This window comes from Myzus persicae, unplaced genomic scaffold (assembly GCF_001856785.1).
Source record: "Myzus persicae strain clone G006 unplaced genomic scaffold, MPER_G0061.0, whole genome shotgun sequence".
NCBI classification, from domain to species: domain Eukaryota; kingdom Metazoa; phylum Arthropoda; class Insecta; order Hemiptera; family Aphididae; genus Myzus; species Myzus persicae.
The window spans coordinates 1-22,676 of NW_019104238.1; the positions used below are offsets into that span (position 1 = coordinate 1).

General features: G+C 34.8%; 1 protein-coding gene across 1 annotated transcript; it reads left to right on the plus strand.

Moving 5' to 3' along the window:
- Window positions 1-5,023: 5,023 nt before the first annotated feature.
- LOC111040361 lies at window positions 5,024-22,403 on the plus strand. Its single transcript, XM_022324253.1, has 2 exons — window positions 5,024-5,268; window positions 16,934-22,403. The coding sequence occupies exon 2, from the start codon at window positions 16,947-16,949 to the stop codon at window positions 21,777-21,779; it is 4,833 nt and encodes a 1,610-aa protein (XP_022179945.1). The 5' UTR covers window positions 5,024-5,268; window positions 16,934-16,946; the 3' UTR covers window positions 21,780-22,403.
- The last annotated feature ends 273 nt before the right edge of the window (window positions 22,404-22,676 follow it).

The window sequence follows — 22,676 nt, forward strand, 5'->3', positions numbered from 1 at the left end:
TCTACTGAACATGTATTTATATATAAAATATATGAATGTAAAAGTTGTCCCAAGATTTATCGAGAATGTTGATTTTGAACCACTTTCGTAGGGAATTTTCTGTTTATTAATAAATTGGACTTAAATAATTATTGATGCGCCAATGGTGAAATACATGATGTTTGAATAAATACATTTAGAAAGATTAAAGATAATAAACCATTTATGGAATTTGTTAGTACATTTTTTCTAAATAATGTCAGAAAACAAGTCTCAATAAACATGTTGCATATGCATAATATATGCTAGAGTATTAAATACCTAATTCCAATATAGTAAAGGTGTATATTGATGTATATTATGTACATATTTATATTGATTGATATAGATCTTGAAAGTTAATTTGATTCATCTGGACCTAAATTGTTTTTTTTTTGCAGATAAAACTCATACAGAACTCTTAATGGGTACATTTTACAAACATAATAATGTGAATTACTATTTTAACTTACAAAAAGGGGCATAATCACTCGTTTAACAATAACTTAGGTCTTATATTTTATTCTTCAGTAATTATAAACCAAAATTTAATTTAGAACCATGATATCGATTGAATGTGAAATACAATGATTCATAATTTATTGCAGCTTTCAAATTTTAAAATAATAACACATTAACACGGTTTTAACGTACCCGTTCATCGACAATGTGGCCTTCTGAAACGGTGACTATTATAATAATATAATATGTTAAGTTAGGTTATCTCCCCACTTGCAATAAGTACCTACTATATCCGGCTCGCAGTGAACGATAGTAGTTTATATAAATATGAATTATTATTAAAAAATAATAATGTATTCATTAGTAATATCAGTCATTTCTTAGATTCATCACTCCCCTCCTCCGTCCTGAATACGTCATAATACTTTATAACGAAACAGATCGCGATGACGCAGTCACATAATAATATTCATTTCGATTGTCCTTAACATTATTATTATGATGTGATCGTGCTGTCATTTTATTTATAGGTTTAAGTACATTTTTTAGTTTAATATGAATACTTTGTAAGTAATCGTAACTATATTAATTAAACGTTTATTTGCGGTACCTACACTAATAGTCACTGTAAGGTTCGTTTTTTAATACGTAGCGAGTTAAATATTTTAAGATATTTATCAGATGAAAAAATATGTCCTGTTATATTATGTTCAGTTAATAAATCAGCTTAACCTTTTTTTTTATACCGCAATGATTTGTATATAATCACATTTCAGTCTATTAAATATAATGCTCTATACAAGTTTTCCCGGTTAGTCTCAAAGAGGGTTAAACCTGTTTTCTCCCCTAATAATATATTCTCAGTAGTCAGTAAAGGGTGGGTGTTGCACGTGTACACAAAATATTCTTTCAAAGATCCAACAGCATAATATTTAAATGTGTTATAACGCCGTATCGATTACAATATTTTTCATCGAGGTGAGTTTAATAATTGTCCAAGACATCGGTTTTTCGTTACTCAACGTAACGGATCTCGATTTCTCTTCTTCTGGGATTAATAACAGTTGTAATTACTCGTGTGTGGTGGTATTTATATTATATAGTTTAAGATACACGGGTTTGGTCAAAACTGTATGGAAAAAACAATGTATACAATTTATTAAAACCATCAGCCAAGAACTAATAAAACGTAGGTTACTCGGGTATTATATTTTATTGTGTGCATAATGCATATTATGTTACCTAATTAGATATCAAAGAGAAAAACGTACAAATATGTCCGCATCTCATAATGTATACTAATATAATATAAACGGCACAATTATAGTGTGTTTTTGATGCAAGACACGAAACGTTTATTATATAGTCGTCTTATACTTAAATTGTTGCATATAGTTACACCCGATTATAATATATCATAATAATTGTTAATTTTGATGTTTTTATTTATTATGTATCATCGATTTATTATTTTTACATCGCGGCATTGTATAGCTATTAGTCAATATCACATTATATCACGTCGCTGCAGCTGCAGCAGAGTATGGCGTGAGCACCTAGGTATATACCTACTACGAAGAAAAAAAATCGATTTCCTAAAATTATTAGTTCTCTGCATAATATCCATCGGGTTACAAGGTCGGATTGTTACTAACACGTTGGATAACTGATGGACTGTATCATTATTATTAGGTGTATTACGTGTTGTATATTTATAGAGTATAGGTACTTACATACTTTTCGTCTCGTAATATTTTAATTTCGTATACGTGTATTATAATAATAAGTAATTACATATACGACGTGCCCAATAATGGTTCATCGTACCATCTTTGGTTTCTATTTAATAATATAATAATTCAAAATACCATGTTGTTGCCTGTTGGCTTTGACCGTAAAATTGTTGATTTTTGGTCAGAATGTAATGGGAGATGCGTGTATAGAAGGAAACCGCATATGAAAAGTACATATATATAGCGATGTAGAATGATGTGTTATGGTCCATAACTTACGGAAAACACTTATTATTTAATCAGTGGGGGCTGAACACGGGTTTTAACCTCCCCGTGCCCACTCGTAGTCAAAGTGATTTAAAACGTACCTAATCTTGGAGTGGTAGGTAGGTACATATTTTTTATTGTAGGTGCTACACTAATTTCTAAGATAATACATCAGTCGTATTAAAAATTATCTTCCCACTCTCCACGCTCACCCATTCTCTACGAACACTCCAGATTTGCACCACTGAGAGTCTAAAAACCACCCGAAAACGGTTTAGAACAATAAATTATATCGCTCGTTAAGCAAACTGTTAATATTTACGGTCATTATGTATACTTGAACAATGTGTTTTATACTCTGTCATCGTGTTTCAATATAGGTATTGTTTGATAGATTAATATTAATATTCAATTGTACCCTTACCTATTTTAGGGAAGTTGGCGTGTCTGATAAAATCGAAAAACCCTGATGAACGAATAACGGATGTTGGGAACACTCGCCACATGCACATCTGTTGAAGAACTTTGAAGGTAGGGAGTAATTCGAGAAAATAGTGTCTGCAAAAATCATCGTCGGAGCTTATTTTAGATACCCGAAAAAGCGTCGGAGGGAAAAAAACCGCCGTCGGTAAGACGTCGTAGCATTACAAATTACAATACAAATAAAATTATAGCAGGTGCGTTATTTACGTTCCTCATCAGTTCGTTCGGGTAAAAAAACCAACGAATTACGATGACGTTATGTATGATAAATAATATTATATTATATTAATTCATGTTACGCGGATTGACAAAAAAAAAAAAACAAAATTGCAAGGTGCAAAAAAAGTGAAATTTCAATAAAAATCCGATTAAAATATTATTATTATCATTATTGTACCGATGGTAACGCGAAAAACGATAGTGATTTTATATTATATAGGCGTAACCGACTAATCCGCCGATCAAAATACACGGCGTATTATAATATAGATCCGTCCTATAATACAATAATAAATAATAATAATACACCTCTGCCCACGAAAATCATAAAATCGTACTACCCACGTGGGTATCGCGTATTTTAGAAGGCGGGACAATCGCGGACGTTGCGCCCGTCGAGACATTATAATAATAATAATATTATAATATTATCTCCGTCGTCTTCGTCACAACATTATACAGCTGAATCAAATTTAGTGTACGACGGGTATTGATTTTTTTTTTCTTAATAATATTATCTATTATTATATTTTAATCGACGCTATAATATTACAATAACGACGTTATCGTCACGCCACACGATTGCGTGTGCGGCATAACTTTGACATGAGTACGTACGAGTAGGAGAGGGTAGGGGGGGGGATCGAGAGAACGAAAAGAATTCGAATCGTCGTCGTCCGAGAGCTTGCCAAAAACGTTCTGGTGAATGACAATGCGTATTTTTTGTACTACGACAATAATAAATCGTAATACGTTTAATATGGAAAAGACGGCGCTGTGACGTTATTACATAATTACTAGTCAAGAGGACGCCCGGCACGGGCCTTATATTTATTCTGGCGGACAGTGTGGAACCCAAATCGGGCAGATGGAAATACCAAAAGTGTAGTTGACCCGCGTGAGCTCGGTTTGATTGAAAATCGAATTTTGTTTTCCATATGCATATTTTGAGTTTTAGGGATATTTCCTTAAGTCGCATAACATAGTCAACATCTAAATATTGATTGAAATTTGTGGACAAATTTTAAATTATTAATTGATACTTACATGGATTTTTTTACTTGTAGATTTAAACTAGAGTGAATTGATATTTAAATTCAAATGTTCAGGAAAAATAATTCTAAATACGTACTGGTACTATACAATATTATTAAAAAAATGCGGCAAATATGTGGCAGAAATATAGCACTTAAAATAGTACGTACACTTTTTAAAGTCATATTAGTTTATAAATAATACATACATAATACATATAGGTATTATATACATATTTGTATAATATAATATGTTGTTTTTTTTGACCATTTCAAATAATTTATTCGGTTCACATTTTAACTTCTGAATGCATCACATGATATGTTGATAAATGATATTTTACAGCATATCGAAACGTGTTTAATGTATATCACTTAAGGTACATGTCTACGGTGTACATCATCGTAAATCCGGGCTTGAACTACTCAACAACAACAACAACAACAACAACAACAACAACAACAACAGTATATTTTATATTTAAATCGTCTCGGCCGAGAATTCCGGCGGCGATGCTGTCGAGTAAAAAAAAAAAATGTATTAAAAATAGTCTTTTAAGAAAAAAGGGCTGGTTTTTTTCTCCATACCTTAGGTAGGTGCAGGAAAACGTGTTGTGTACTGCCGCCGCCGCGACCTTGGGACCGCCAATGCCAACGACACGCGCGCGCTCACCCGCCGCCGCCGCCGCAGCGTCTCTTCACTTTTCCTTTCGGCGGCCTACCACCGAGCGGACCTCTCACCACCCCACCGGTGGCCGTTCTTGCCGCCGTTCAACCGACGGACGACGCGACCACCGACGCCACTGCTTCCAAGTACTTCCAAAACGCGTTCTCCGGTGTCCCGCGACGGTCATTCCGCGCGCAATCGTCTCAATACGCTCGCGTACTTCCGCCGCTCGAGTTGTTCGTCGTCCGCGATCACCCGTCGGATAAACATAATATTATTTTAATCTCGAAACACACCGACGTAAAACTATCGTTTTTTTTTTTTACGCGCACCCGTGTAGACAAACACGCCCGACGACCATCGACGTCTTCCCCGAGTGCATTCCGTGAGTATTATTGTCATTGCATTATATTATTATTAAAATTATTGCATATTATACCTATGATGTATACTTAATCTAAACGTATCGCCGTATCGGTGTACAACGTGTACGTATATTATTGTGCGCGATTTGACGTAGGTACATTTGAAGCTGCTTTATAATATTGGTCTCGCGAATAAGAAGATAACAGATTAAATCAATTAAATATTACACTCTTAAAATCAAAAATACCTACATACATTTTATATCCGTGAGTTTTTTTTCTATACGTTAGTCATCAAAATTTCAACCAAACTAAATCAAAACTAATTTCTTTTAAACTCAAAATACTTATAAAAAAATTAATACTATTGCGTTTTGATATTTAATAATTAGGTATGTATCGAAACCCGAAAAATATTCTGCTCCAGAATATTATGTAGCTAAAATTCTATTTTGTTATTTAAATACCAAACTTAAAAAAATTATAGAGATAAAAATAGCAACCTAAAAATAAAATTCAATTTAAAAAACACATACAAAATATATTGTATTGTTGCATAATGTTTATTTTTTTCTTATAAATTATTATTTGAAGTGGGTGCTTACTATTATTTGCTTATATAGTAATGCTCCCGTAAATATTAATTTGTGGTTACTGAAAAACTTAATCTCTATAAAGCTGCGTAAGCCTCGGGAAATTCACTATTCTTTTTGTTCAACTAAATTTTTTTTTTTGTGGGGGGAGGGGGTCCTCGATTTTGTCCCAATTATAATTCAGAATACATTTCTCGATTTTCAATGTTCATACGAACGTGTTTTAAGTTGGTCACTCGTACAAGACTCGTATCCAAGAAACGACATTTTTGTTATTTTCTGGTTCGTTTTTACCTATATGTATACACACATTATAGCTGCAGCAGTAGGTATGAACTATTATATATATTAGAAATGCTTACAGACCGGATTAAATATTAATCTATATAATACACTATGTCGCTACCTACATCCCACCACCTGTTAACAATTGTAGTGCAGATGCCCGACGACTTCTTTTCTCTGCTGCTACAGAGATTCAGTTATTATAAAGCGAGAAAAAAGGTATAAAAGCAGTCATGTATATTCACTATATAATCTAAAGGTATATATATATAATGTATATATCCTTCGGCGTAGTTATACCTATATGTGATGCTTCAACAATTTGTTATAACCCTCAAAATTAAATATATATATTGAGGGAGAACAAGACGTATATGTATTACAAGTTACAACACAATAGGGATGTTCAGGACGAAAAAAATTATATACTTTATACATTCACTATTAAATTGTATTTTCTGCACGTCCTGTGTGTCATATTATACAGCCTAAATCATGCCTCATTCAAAATGTGTCACGAATGAAATATTTTATTATATCGGTTATAATACACAGTAACTTGTAACTACCTACATATTATTATATACTTATATGCGAATGAGCAGGGATTTAGTTTTTTCAGAAATTTATTTCATTGAGCCCGTATTTTTGGGAGTTTAAAATATTTGAAAATGTTTTTGTTATTATGTAGTACCTATAGATTCATATTACATTTTGTTTCAACGATGGAGCGATAAACTTGTGTAGTATCATTAACATGAAATAAAATATTGTTAGAACACTCCTATATTTTTCTATTTCCACGGTTTTACAAAGTTCAATGTATACATAGATATGTAGCAATTTTTCAAGATGGATTTTTAATATAAGGTTTCTATTATTGTACAGTATTATGCAATGTGCTTTGCATCTTTCATAATTTCAAATAGTCTATGAGCACTTTAGGTTCGATTTTGTTTAACCTCACATTTTCTGTTACGTGAAGTGACAGTTACGTTTTCTTATGTTTTTCGTTATGTTTAATTTTGGTTTTGTCACTATTATTTTTAACACAATTATACCTTGACCCGAGTGCAGCCTTTAATCCTAAAAACGTGCGAAATATTTTTTCATTGTAGTTTTGTTTAATACTTAAGCAGAAGCTTATAGTTTATATTATAAGCATTAGAAAAATTCACATGACCTTTAATGCTTAATGCATTAACAAATATGTAATGTCTCCACTCTCCATATATATATGCACGAAAACTCGTAACAATGAACTAATTCGAAAACAACTGCAGCTAAATATTTTTTAAGAACGAAACGGGCGTTAAAATCTTTCGTCGAGATCGAATAACAATAATAACAATAAATTATTATTATTACTCTCCACACCACACTTAATATGTACTGTCTAAAACTTGCAGTATTCAAAGAATGTGATTACTGATTACGTATAAAGTTATCGTCTTCGACGCTAAAAGCGATGGTTATGACTTATGATATAACAATAATCAGTGGTCATAATATATATGACATATGTATATAATTAACGTGTGAAATAATATGAAAGTTCATACGATTATGCGATATACCACGTTGTCGTTATGGTCATTGTTGCAATGCGTGTGTTCTCTTATTCCTTTTCCGTTTTTGACGTTTTGGTCACACAGCGGGACAGGATTACATTTTTTTCCTTTACATAACCATATGTACCTACGTTTTTTGCATTGTGTTTTGATATCGCGTAGGTAGATACACGTAGTTTTTGTAACGAAATCATAAGCTGTAGGTATACCTACCTATAATAATATGTATTATGTGCGCTCTGGACGGGATAGTACCGAGACGAATGACGTTTAAAAGGAAACAAAAATTCGCGATTCTTCGCGTGTTGCGCAAGTCGTGTACGATCACTCGGTCGGCAGATGATGTATATTTTCTTTATCGTTTCATCATCGGTGAGCCTATCGACGGATATGAAATCATAATTCCAATTTTTTATTAACGCTTTGATGCGTATTTTAATCGAAAATTTTCATTTGTCAATAACATCATTGCTTTCACGTAGTTCTTAAGTTCCGGCGCCATCGCGTTATATTATAGGTCCCATTGATCATTATTATTTTTATTATTATTTCCAAGAGAGTTTTTTTTTATGTCGATCGAGTCTTGCTCGCCTGTCGAATAAAATAGCTTTAAATCGTTTTCGATTAATTTTGTCGTCTCAAATATTCCAATTATTATATTTATATTATAGTATTATACATTTACACAACAAAATATTAAATAACCAGCATTATATATTTATATTAGAGTATAATAAACGTTCATACTTCATATAATATAAATTTACCTACCTATTTTGGAATTTTAATTGATTGCAATATTACATACCTATTCAATACTGTGTCGAAAATATACCTATGAATTGTCAAATTACAACATAATGATTAAAAGTAATACTTTGAATTAAATTTTGCACACCGTTTTGCCCACATTATGTTCTATTATATTTGTATTATACCTGCCTGTGTACTATATTGTATAATGCATCGACTTAAGCTTGATCGGACAAATTTTCGTAATTTTATAAATCAGTCAATATTATGAGATACAACTATCTATATAGTATTTATAAATATATATATTTTTTGTTGCATTTTATTCGATTTCGACACATGCAGTCTACTAGTCTAGACTCCAGATCTATGCTTGACCTCTACTAGGTAGTAGTAAAAAAAAATATTTAATCAATCACGATTCTTATATAATGGTATAACACGTGCGTATATGTTCGTGTGTTCGTTTATTTATGATTTCTTTTAAGCTAATAAATATTCCGACGTTTGTAAACATTTGTAATGAAAATATTTGCATTTGATCACCTGCAGTGATGCATACTTGTGAAAATTAATGAATTACTCCAATAATCAATAAATATATAGTTGTGCAATAGGCCGTTATTGCCTGCATATTAATTATTGTACTACCCATAAATATAAATATCGATTTAGTACACTTAGGTACACTGACATTTAATCAAACAAATTTACAAAACGTGTACGCATGCTCAAGCATGATATATTATAATAATAAAAACATTAGTCTTACCTTGCAAAAAGTCAAGTATGAAACGTGTACTAAAATTTCTAAAAATTGCATACGAACGAAATCGACTGTAAAGTGTAAAATATGTCTTAAGGTCATATAATATATTATTACACATTATTCTATAATTTACTATGTATGAACCGTAATTAAATTAAATTAAATCACTTATTCTATACTTCTGCTGTAGTATTATACCTACTCTAAATTAATTTGTTCCATTAGATTTATTTCATACGTGTTTTGTCATGGCGATTCGACGAAATACAAGTAGATTATTATATTTTAATAATTTAATGTGAGGTATGTACTCTCAGAGCCGAGAACTCGCGCATGATATATTTTTCTCCTGAGAATTCGTTGTGGATCATTAATTCATTTCGATTTTTGCACACCCACCGACGGCACATTGTTTGTACTGTATTCATATTATTGACGAAAATATAATTTATAAATAGAAAAAACAAAATAATAGTCTTTGTCAGCTGTATACCAGTACGCGTCACTAATTTCCTCGGATTTCGGGCGCCGGCAGGGTTCGGATACGATTATAATATGTTACCATAATCTGATAGATTATGACGGCATTGCATGTACAGGCATGTTTTTATTATTCAATATTTATTTGTCAACAATTATAAATTCAATTCGATCGAAAATTGGGCGTGTTATAATATACGAAATATACGAAATATCAGTACAAAATATTCTTCGGTTAGTGATTTTATACCTATAAACTTTTGCTAAATGCCTAAACCGTACAAGTTTGTCGATTTTTAACGGAATGATATTATCACTATGTCATCGTATACAACATTGTGAGTAGCTTGGTGCTCTTGTGTAAATTATATTATATTAGTTGATAAATTCACTAAAAGTCAATTAACCAATATATAAATGGCCGTTTTATATTGTGCCCATAGCTTTATATACCTATATGATTCGTATGATTTGACCAGCTATACGTACCGAAATAGCTGTAAGAGCCGTATTGATTTCATAGATCACACCCATTTAGTCAATATTGAATGAAATTCGATGGCCTTCGAAACAAATTTGAATTGAAAATTAATAACTTAATAGTTTTGTCACGTCTCGACACCAGAATAGGTAATCGTCATCACCGCCCTTCGTATTCGTGACGCTAATTCCTGATGCGCGATAATATAGTTTGATATAATAATTTAACAATATTAAAATAATTTCTACTACTGAGGGACGGATCAACATAGAGAAATAATCACACACACATTCCGTAATACATATATATATATATATTATTACACGAATTACCATCATATCGAGTTATTCATTATCGTTCACATCAGGCGGAGGTAAAATGCTGCAGCAGGTTCAACGCACTCAGCTTTCACTATAGGAGGTATATCGGAGGCACCATAAATCCATATTATTATACCAATTAGGTATTTGATACTGCAGCCTTATCAACCCTCTGCATCACCGACTGAAACTTGTTGATCTTGACCGTTACGATTGCACCTAACGCTCGTCGGCCGCGTTAGTGATACCACTATATCATTCATATTTTGTACAATAATAATCGATAATCGACTAGGACGATGATCTGTAGGTTGAATTCAGATTTGTGTACAATTATATTGTAAAGATATTATTTAGCTATATATGCCATCTTGTGCGCTGAATATAGGTATCCCAAATCTCGGCAATAATACACCGAACACCTATTATAAAACATAAATATATATATATATACATATATTACCGTCGTTTGTCAACGTGAAAATGGAAAACTTTCGCTTCGACTCGAAGGTCGGTGAGATTTCTAGAGGACGGCCAGTCATCGCGTCTGGATAGATATAGTTGCTGCTACTGCTGTTGCTGCAGTGGCAATAATAATGAAAGCGGGTGTGCGCGAGCGCGCGTCTATTCTATTTGGACGGAAATGATTATTATTTTTTTTTTCGTTTAGATACAGGTATATATTTTTATGACGTCTACGAGATAATATGTCAAAAAATGATAAACGTGATAAACGAGGATTTGCTGGGAAAAAATAAAAGTAATATTTCTATTCATCAGTTTTGTAACGATCATATATAGGCGAGAAATTTCTTTGGTGAAAAAAAATAAAAATATATCATAGGAATCTATCTATAATACATCATCTGTCGTCGGAAAATAAGATCGAAAATCATTACACTATATAATATTACAATTGTTTTCAAATAAGAAATAAAATTCAAATTGTCCAATAATACAATATTATTTTATACACCATAAACGAAATAATTGTTTTGCTATTATAGCTCTACAAGTATATTAATATACTAATTGAAAGTATCTTTATATATGCTCTAAAACGATCTTAGCTGCAGTGATCAATAATTAACAATATATTATAATGACTTACTTTAAATCTGCTCCATAAATACGTTAAAAATGTCCGGGGCTAAAACAAAGTATAACGTGACGAGTTTTCGTAAAATGTTCAAACGAAGTGACTCATAATTGACTGGAAATATTATTATTTGCTAATACATCGCAATTCGCAGCTATCACTAGTACAATAATCACGTGGTCGTGCATTGCATAACGATTATAATTAGTCAGAACGTATATATTATAATTTACAAATAATTTATTTGTTCGAGTCGACATCGAAATATATAGGCAATATGAAGTCTATTGGTCCCGGAAATAGTTTTAAAGAAAAAAACTCTGTTCCTGAACAAATACGTGGATTGATGGTGTACCGCGGCCTGTGTACGTTTATTATGGTCGGCAGTTGAGTTTTCGTTAAGTCATTTGAGCGGAGGCGAAATCACAACACGCTGTACCCGCAGACCGAACCCATTATTTTATTTTCCATATAATTTCTCGTGAATAGTGCGTTATATAATATTATTATTCAGATTATGTGTCACTATATATTATTATTATTATTACGAGTGTGATTCGTCACTCGATGAGTGCACAAGGACGGCGTCCGTTCAAAAGAGAGTAAAATATTATTCTGTTGGGATAAATTAGTTTTCCCGTGTATAGACGTGTGTATATATGATCTAATCACATAATAACAGTCATCGCGTTTCGAGTGAGTATTATGCATTCAGAGTAATTTTTCACAAGTCTTAAATTTATTCAAAGCTTGCTGCAGGTAACGCTCGATGTCTAATTTCTGTTTTGAATATTCAAAGAAATGTGCAGTGGCGGCCAGTGGGTAGCTATATACTATACATGTACTATATAATAATATAATATGCACATTTCGACCGTTTGTTGTTTAGTAAGTAGGTATACCTTGTGTACTATTGTATTTACTTTTTTTACCGTCTAGTGAAAACCGAAACGAATAAGATCAGAGAATTTTTAAACGTTTTTTAAATATTGAAAAAACATAATATTATATTTATAACGTTATATTAATATAGTATGGGCACAAACATTGTATTGTACCTATACACGCCGAACCAATAAATACGATACGCGTACGTACAAGTTTTATATTTGAGTATAAGCGAGCACATTATACATAGATACAACAATTATTATTGTAAGACGATATGTGTGTTATTTTTAATATTTATACTATATAGTTTTCTTGCATATTTGGTTTCGATTTCTTTTGCAGTGGTGGTCAACGATGCGTGTAGAAGCAAACTTTCATGCGACTAACAAAATAATTTATTATACATTTTTTCCATTGAACTCAAAACGTCGAAATCTTACGGCCAAGTCAGAAAGTTTAAAACACATCGAGTAATTCGGAAACCGAGACACTTCCTAGTTTACATTATATTATTGTATACATACCTACGACGGATACACGGACTTTCCTGTCGCCTTTACATCGTGTCCAACGATGACAAGCCGTTCGTTTTGGAGTGCTCGAAAGATTTCACTGTTACGTTTCGTTAAATAATATGTAATTTGATCAGTCGAGTACAAATATTTACACTAATATAATCTTTTAACTAATCTACGCACGTAATATTATTATTTTAACATTTTATTTTATCGTGTAAACATTCCAAACTAAATTGTAATTATCGTGATAATACCTAAATATATATATATAGTATTATCGATTTCGTTAAAACATAAATTCTTTCACGAATTCACGATTCAAAAACATTTAAAGTCTCGTAATAATTATAATTCGTCAACGCGATTGTTTCGAAATCGTTTTAAGCATATTATGATAATTGATAATCATCAAAAGTATTAACTCGCCGCACATTCCTGCTTGACGTTCACTCATAATGGACACACGAATTAATACCTATACCTCTTACTATTATACCTTACTATACTCGAACTCAACCTACCGATTTTCTCCCGTAATTACATTCATGTATATTTCATAAAAACAAAGTGTCGAAAAACAATCGTTTCGATAGTGAAATACATAGGTACTATAATGATGATTTAATGATTAATACGTATTAAATTATTATTATTATTATTAATAATTTTCATCCATTATCGATGTCGGTGCTGTGTGCAGAGTTGCATGAGCGTCCGAGCCACACGAGAGCGATTGGATTTCCAAAAAAGAAATTATATAGGTACTATAAATATATTATGTAGAGCCGTTATAGTCGTTATACTGCGCCGTTTCGGTCTCACCCAGTGCAGATCAAAATCCGGGAACTATCGATTGCGCAACATAGGTACCTACAACTCTACCTACACTTGTTTGGCGCGATCACATTACTACCTATACTATTATTATTATTACTATTGGAATTCCGGACCGCTTTCGTTTTCGTTCGCATTCTCCTCCGCGAATATCGTCGTCGTTTGACCGGTCGGTCGTGAACGAATAGAATTATTTTTTTCACTAGCCAAACCCGATGCATAACTAGTCTACCAATGGGCTGCTGGTGGTAGGACAGGAAGCAGCTACGGCCGATCACGTGTGAGTTTTATATACAACCGTTGCACCTACGCGTATAACATGTTACTGTCGCTCGGCATGATTATAAATTATTTTAATTAGAATAATCTCGTCCCTCGTCGTCGGTGCACGCACTGCGACAAGTTCGCTTTCTACATAATATAATATATACGACGACACATGCCGAAGACGTTATAATAATAGTAATATGCTGATTTCGCCGGGCAAGCGGTGCGCGCGCGCGGTCAAGTGCGCGTTGAAGTCTCCCGCGGGAGAGGACTAACTGCAGTCTGACGGTGGTATATGGTACGGTTTGTTGACTTTGAAAACTTAAGAAACTGCGTTTAATAACGATAATTATTATTAAAGATGATGTATAATTGCCTGGCATATCGTCTTTGCGACTCGACCGCACATGTAGAACGGAGCGATGCTATAATATTATGGTAATGGTTTCGTTTGTATTTCACTTTTACGTTCCATCCTGGAATCTTAACGTTTCCAATCATAACGAGGATTTTCGTATCAATTATAAAATAAACGCACGTTAAATGTAAAACGTTTGAATAATAATAGAATTAAAAGAAGAGAAAAATTATGAATAACGAGAACCATTTCGATATACTTGTTATCATATTATACACTGGGTGGGTGGGTATTATTTTAGTATTAATTGAATTTTTACGTTCGTTTTGTCTTTGAAAATGTGCAATATAATTATAATTGATGACATTTTATAGCTCGTTTTAATATTCAATTATAATGATGAACGCTCGTTCGTCTACTCGGCGTTTTGTTTGTAAAATATAGTAATATAATATGAGACATTGTGAAATGTATAGTTTTATTTTTTTACCGGATAACTGCCACGGTCGCCGTTAATGTATTTATACCCGCAAGTTATTGAAGTCGTCCATTATATACACAATTACCGACTAATGATTAATACGAAAACCATAGGTCGACAAAAACAAGATGATTATAAAGAAGCAGTTGAACGGAAAAACAGTAATCGAGATTTCCAAACTGCAGTAAGTATATAATAAGTACCATTTTGGACGTAAACGTTTGCGTGTTTTTATTCTTCGCCTACGCCCATGGCCGTATATGTGCAGTCATTTCAATTTTATCCCTACACAAACGCGTGGTAAACTCAAGTAAATAATTGTACAATAATTCGAGTGAAAAAAGCAAATAACGAAAAAAAACATGTGCTCAGAGGTCAGACGTATAATCACTGTCTTGTACATAATAACATTTTAGTTGTCGTGTGTTAAAAGAATGTTTTGGCGAGATCCAATGTCAAAAACTCGTCTTTCCGAAATTTTATATACCGGGACAGCAGACGTACGTAATTGAACGAATAACGATCACAACTACAATACTGTAGTGTTGTGTACTTTTTAGCCAACAATATGCTCTACATAGTCATATACGATTCGTGTTTAGCTGTTTTATACAAAAATAATGTTTATTTGTGTATAGGCAATAATTATGCTCGAAGTACCAAAACTTAAGTCTGCTTACGTGTGTTTAAACGCTCGAGCCTGGCTTGACCGTGGCTATGTTACCGGTTACCATTTCTAGGGTCTCGGGTATAATATGGGTGTAGATACTGCCATACCGGATACTGGATAGAGACTATGGTATACGGCTAGGTATACCATATGGGTGTGAACTATCAACTACGCACGTATTCTAAATAGGTTTGTTTAATAATACTAAATTAACTAATTAGTAATAACCGACTGACACTTAAATCGTAACAAATTAGAAACGTCATGCAAGCATACCTATTGTACAGTTGAATATATTTCTTGATAATTTAAAATGTTTAAAATATGTATTTACAACCCGAGTAAAATAATAACTTTAAGATTTTTATCGCATTTCCTCGATCGTTTGCTGCATGACAATCGTATATTTCAGTTATATCTGTTTATTCTGCTATACAGCTATAATAAGTACATCCTCCGTGAAATTAATTATTACACTATACTTATATAGCAGGCACGTTATTTACTGTACGCATGATTGAACGTATAGATTTATGTTATAAAATGAGATAGTTTTTTTTTTACTTTTCTCCGAACGAAAAAAAAATCAATTTTTCAACTATATTATGTCATAAATAAAAATAATATCGATATAAATAGCGACACAGCGTGCTGATTTTGTTTTTATTACGAAGTTTTGAACGTCAAACAGGTAGCTTATAACGTAAACATCAAACGTACATTGTAACATGTCATTTACTCGAGGAATGTCCGTTAAAAATGACTTTGGCTTTGTCCTTCTAGTACTCTGAGCATTTTTGCTTATTATATTGTATTTGAAGTTTCGGGCAATTTACTCATAATTGAATTTGAATATGACTTGATATACATATTATTGTAATCCAAATAGTTCCGGTGTGACAATTATTATATTATAAAATGTTTGCACGATCGGTTTCAGGTGATATACCGGCATTAATAATATATTAGTTACTCAACAACCGTGGCGTAATAGATAACTAAGTGATCAACAAAAAATATATCTGCATGATAATGCCATAATAATCCATTAGATTTTTTTTATCAATACTGTAAAATAGTGTTGCTTATTTTTTTTTTTTTAGAAGTTAAATTATTTTATGAAAATATACGTAATTTTGAAACAACTATAGAGGTATTTTAGGATTTGTCGAAATTATTTGTTTTATTATTATATTTAAATGTAGTTATATGATGTTAAACGTTAAGTCAATATTTTTGACCGTTTGTAATGAATTATTATGACATTTTTACATATTCATAAAACCAATTAAACTAATGGAATATTTTTTCACAGGTTCCAATAAACCATGAAAGGGTGGAGATTGGTCGTGCTTCTTTGCACGGCCTTGTTGAGTGAGCCAGTACGGCCACAAGAAACATGGAGCCGACCCGAGACGGCAGCAAAACGCGTTGACGATTGGGTACCTATAACGGCGTCATGTCCGTCGTGTCAAAAGAATCTGGAATCCAGTGGCGAAGCAGGTGGAGTTGACGAAGTCGGACGTCTGTTAAATCCACCAGCCGCTCCGTCCAGTCGCGCATTTAATTTCAACTCTAAACAAAACAGTTTTAACCGAGCTCCGTCTGGTGAGCCTTACGAAGTCACCACACCGGCGGCATCATCCGCCCAGTTCTTCAGTCAACAACAGGCGTCAAAAATACCGCAACCTGTGCATTTTCCGGTACCGTTTTTCAACCAACAGAATCCGTTCCAGGGTAGATTTCAAGGACTACCCAATTTCCAGCCACAGTTCACGTTCATACCCCAACCACAAATCCAGCCTATGCCGAAGGAAAACAAAGTGACGTTTCCCGAATCACCGTTCATCCAGCAACAAAACAAAGGTTCGGTGCAACTTGTGTACGTTCCCATCGAAGCGCTACAGAGACAAAAACCTAGGTTGCAAGCCGACAGGCCGATACCTCAACAATCGCAGATCGACGTGAAGGCGCAATCACCGTTCGAGACAGGAAAACTAAAGTTCCAAAGACCACCGCAACCGTTCGATGGTCAGTTTCCAATTACTCAACAATTTGAACAAGATCCTAATCGTTTTGCACCACCACCTCCACCATCATTTGAACAGAACACTGGCCGTTTCCCACCACCATCACAATTATTTGAACAAGGTAAACCCAGTTTCCCAAATCAACTGAAAGAACAACGCCCGGAATTTTTGCCTCAAAATGAACAGCCAGTCGCTCCACAATCATTTCAATTTGTCGAGGATGCAAGAAACCCGCCTTCCAACTTTTTCCAATTTCATGATAATAGATTCCAAAAGCCGTCTTTCGAAGATAAACCAAAAGAAACAAAACCACAAGGACAACAAACATTTACACCCAATCATGATGAATCAAGACAAGAATCTGCACAAAATTTCGTTTCGAACTTTGACGGAAATCATCCAAGGCAAGGACCACCACCACAGCCACAAAATTTCCAACAAAATTTCCAAGAAACGAGACCAAGACAAGAACCACGACCGCAAAGCGCCCAACCTAATTTCCAAGAAACGAGACCAAAACAAGAGCTACCGCCTCCAAAGTTTGTCCCCAAATTCGAGGAACCAAAATTAGAATCTCAACAACAGTTTGTTCCCAATTTCCAAGAAACAACAAGACCGAGACAAGAACCACTATTACCACCGCAATTCATTCCCAAATTTGAGGAACCAAAATTAGAAACACAACAACAGTTTGTACCTAATTTCCAAGAAACTAGGCCAAGACAAGAATCAACACCACCACCGCCGCAGTTCGTACCTAAATTTGAAGAACCAAAGTTACAACCTCAACCACAGTTCATTCCCAATTTCCAAGAAACTAGGCCGAGACAAGAAACCCCACTACCACCACAGTTCGTTCCCAAGTTTGAAGAACCGAAGTTAGAACCTCAACAACAATTCATTCCAAATTTCCAAGAAAATAGGCCAAGACAAGAACTACCACCGCCACCACTGCAATTCGTTCCCAAGTTTGAAGAACCAAAATTGGAAGCTCAACCGCAATTTGTTCAAAATTTCCAAGAAATTCCACAGCAAGAAACAGCGCAACAAACATTCACTCCCAACTTCGAATCATTAAGGCCAAAACCAGAAGTTCAACAAAACGCTGTCCCTAATTTTCAGGAAACGAGACCAAGACAAGAACCACAAGTACCATTTGTGCCGAAATTTGAAGAAGTAAAACAAAAATCAAAGCCAAAAGTTCAACTATCGCAACCTTCGACATTAGCCCCCCAGCAGTCGTTTGATTCTTCGAGTCTGACAGAAAAAGCAGTACAAGCGCAATCAACGCCATACCCACCTCCGCACCAACCTCCACTTTCTGTTTATATGGAAAAACGTCTGGATAACAGAATAAACGAAGTGCTGACCATACTGAAGGACGCCAAAACTATACCAGTGTTAGATACAATTGGTAATCGTTCACCCAAAGTGTTCGTCGGACCAACCGATCTTGATGCACCTAGAGGTTACGTTAAATTTGAATTGCCTTATTTATCGTCACTCGATATCACCAAAATCGACTCAATGGCCGATCGTTTACCATTTTTCGTCGCTCCACTTAATTTCAAACCACCGCCTGGCTACGCAAAAATACCATTACCACCACCTCATATTGGATCTGTTGTTGTGTCTTCGAAGTCTCCAGTTGTTTCTTCCACTACAGAACTCAATCCATTCAAACTCACGTCTCAATTGCCGACTGAAGTGAACTCTTTACAACCATCTGTGTCGAGTACCACGCAACGAGTAACCGAAAGAGCTCAACCAAGCACTGATGGCACACCCACTACACCGAAACGAAACCGACAAAGGAAACCATTGCATAGGGGTTCGTTGACTAGTTTCAGCACAACTACTCCCTTGAATGATATCACAGAACGGCAAAAAGATCAATTTACAACACCAGCAGAACTACAACGGTTACCAGAAATTTCGACTTCGGCGAATGATCAACAACAATTTTCGGAGAGTACACCAACTTCCATTAGACAGAAATTTTCACGAAAACCAGTGGAACAACAACAGACTAATTTTGAAACCACACAAACATCTGTTGAAAAACAGCAACAGCAGTTTGATAACACACCGAAACAACAGTTTGACAATACACCGAAACAACAGTTTGACAACACACAACAACAGCAGTTTGACAACACACAGCAACAGCAGTTTGTCAACACACAGCAACAGCAGTTTGTCAACACACCGCAACAGCAGTTTGTCAACACACAGCAACAGCAGTTTGTTAACACACCGCAACAGCCGTTTGATAACACACAACAACAGCAATTCGACAACACACAGCAACAGCAGTTTTTCGCAGATCAACAAGTTCCACAAAACCAACAAAACTATTTAGATACTCTTCCTCAGATTGAACAACAACAATTTTTCAATAATCAACAACCAAGTCAACAACCGTTCTTTGAAAATCATCAACAACTTTTGGATAATCCTTCTCAGACCATTCAAGAGCAAATTTCAAACAATCCTCAATCGTTAACTGATCTAAACAATCCGGAAAGAAATCAACAACAGTTTATTTCAAGCTCAACTGAAAAACAGATATTTAAAAACTTTCAACAAATACAACCACTTTCCCAGTACCAGGTAGGAAATAACTTTTTAAACCAACAACAGTCGTCCACAGAACAAGTTCAATCGGCTTCCAATCCTCCACAAACCATATCTGAAGAACCTCAGACGGTATCAACGTTGTCTCCCACAGACACGCCAAAACTTAGACAACGACTGTCGTATTACGATAAATTATTGTTGACGTCAACTCAAGTGCCAGTAGAAATACCGAGTACTCAAAACGTAATCGAATCCAGTGAAAAACCCAAAGAACGAACGAAGTTGAGGCCAAGGCAGAGATTAACTACGACCAGAAGACCTACGACAGAGTCTCCGAGCACTTCGGAAGAAGTGTCCGAACAGACAGCTGAAACGTCGACGCAAAGGTATAATCCTCTGAAGAGACGCCGCCCAGTGACAACCACGACAACTACTGAAACGGCCGAAACTACGAGAAACCCTCTGAGGTCTAGGACGACACAAGCTAGTAGATCAGAGTTCGTGCGATCGAGATCCAGCCGGAGACCGACCACGACAACGACCACTACGACCACAACGACCACAGAAGCGGCGCCAGTGCAACAACAGTTCCAAGAAGAGGCACAGTTGACCGTACCCCAAGACGAACAGAAGAAAATCGAAGAGGCCGCGTCATTTTGGAACGAGCCAGTGACCGTACAGCAAAGTCATGGTTACGAGTTAGATACAAGGTACACACAGGCACCTTCCGGACCGGACAGCAAGTTCAGTAGCGGAGAACCACCAGCGGACGAAGACTTTTCGAAGGAAAAACACCACCACGGCAGCAGTACCGACAAGAAAGCCCATGACCCGAACGTAGAGAAGAAGACGCCAGGCCGCCGAGGCCATTGGGTCAGAGTACGAGTAAAGAAGCCGCAAGACAACTTGGATACGGCCGAGTCACAAAACTCCTTGGGTCCGCTTTCAGCGAACGCAATTCCTGAGTTAGTGACAAAACCAACCACCGAATTCGGAGTCTCGTCTTCTGCAGCTCCGGAAGAACCAACCACAACCACTACCACCACCACCTCCACGATCGCTCCGACGACCATGACTGCATCCGTGGTGACTACTGTCAGTAACCAGAAGCAACAATCGGTAACTACCGTTTCCGATAACGCAGAAGTTGTGGCGGTGACGACGACGGAAGAAGAACGTCCGGCTGAAACCACTCAGACTCCGGAAGTGTCTCAACCCGCTGTGAAATACCCAGACGACGAACAAGACGAGGCGTTCCAGCGAAACTTGGCTGACATGCTGGCTAAATTCATCAGAGGAGGTGGTGATGAAACTCGGTCTGAAAACGTAACGGCGCCCACGGGAGCCGAAGAGTCTACGGTGGACTTAGTCGCGGAGACAGAGCCGACCGACCCCACCGTCGTCACTACAGCCGCGGTCACGGAACTGCCCGTCGCGCCGGTCACGTCCACCACGACCAAGGTATCTATGGAGACTGAAATATGCTACAAGGGCAGGTGCGTGAAGAGCAAAAAGAACAAACAGATCACCGACCTGGTGTCCGAGCCATGAATAATATAAAGTATAATATAATAGATATTAAATATATATAATATGTACACTCGTATCTTAAGGTTATAATAAGAGATGACGTGAGACGACGATGTCTGTTTATGACAGGCGTCGGTAATTATCGAGTATATAGTGACTACAGTGTACAGAAGAATAAAAACATAAATATATTGCTCGTACATTCGCCTCGGAGTCCACATAAAACCAAAGATACAACGGGATACAAATCTGTGCCAACGTCAAGAAAAAAAAATATTTTGTACATATTATTTTTACGTATAAATATGATTATATTTTAGTCACATTTAAATAATTTATTAGTTACGTGTATGCGTTGAACAAACATTTATTTATATAAACCTATCGAATGTATCTACTTATCTGTTTTACATATGAAATTAGTTTCATACAACTTTAAACATATTTAATTTAATATTTTTATTTTGTATTTGTATATAAAAAATTTTTACTTATTAAATATTTATTTGGTAAGTGAACAATTTGCTCTATCATAAAAATACCATAATGTATACTTAAGTTTGCATTAACTTATTTTGTGAATTTTGTGTGTGTTGAATTTAATTATAACATCGTTAACATATAATTTGATTATATTATCATTAATGTTAAGAATGATAATATTATGTACCTATATTGTGTAGGAATGTAAGAATTTACTCTAGATTCAATAAACATCGGAAAAAGGAACTCTTCAGTCGAGAAACGTCTTAGTTTTATAATTTATATGTAATTCTTATATAATTATTATTTTTACTGTATACAACATATGTATGATTAAATTAATTTTCTAAACAAACATGTATTGATTTTTATGCTATTAGTTTTTAAACATAATTATCTTATCGAAGTGCCTCTATAGGTCTACTAGCTCAATCT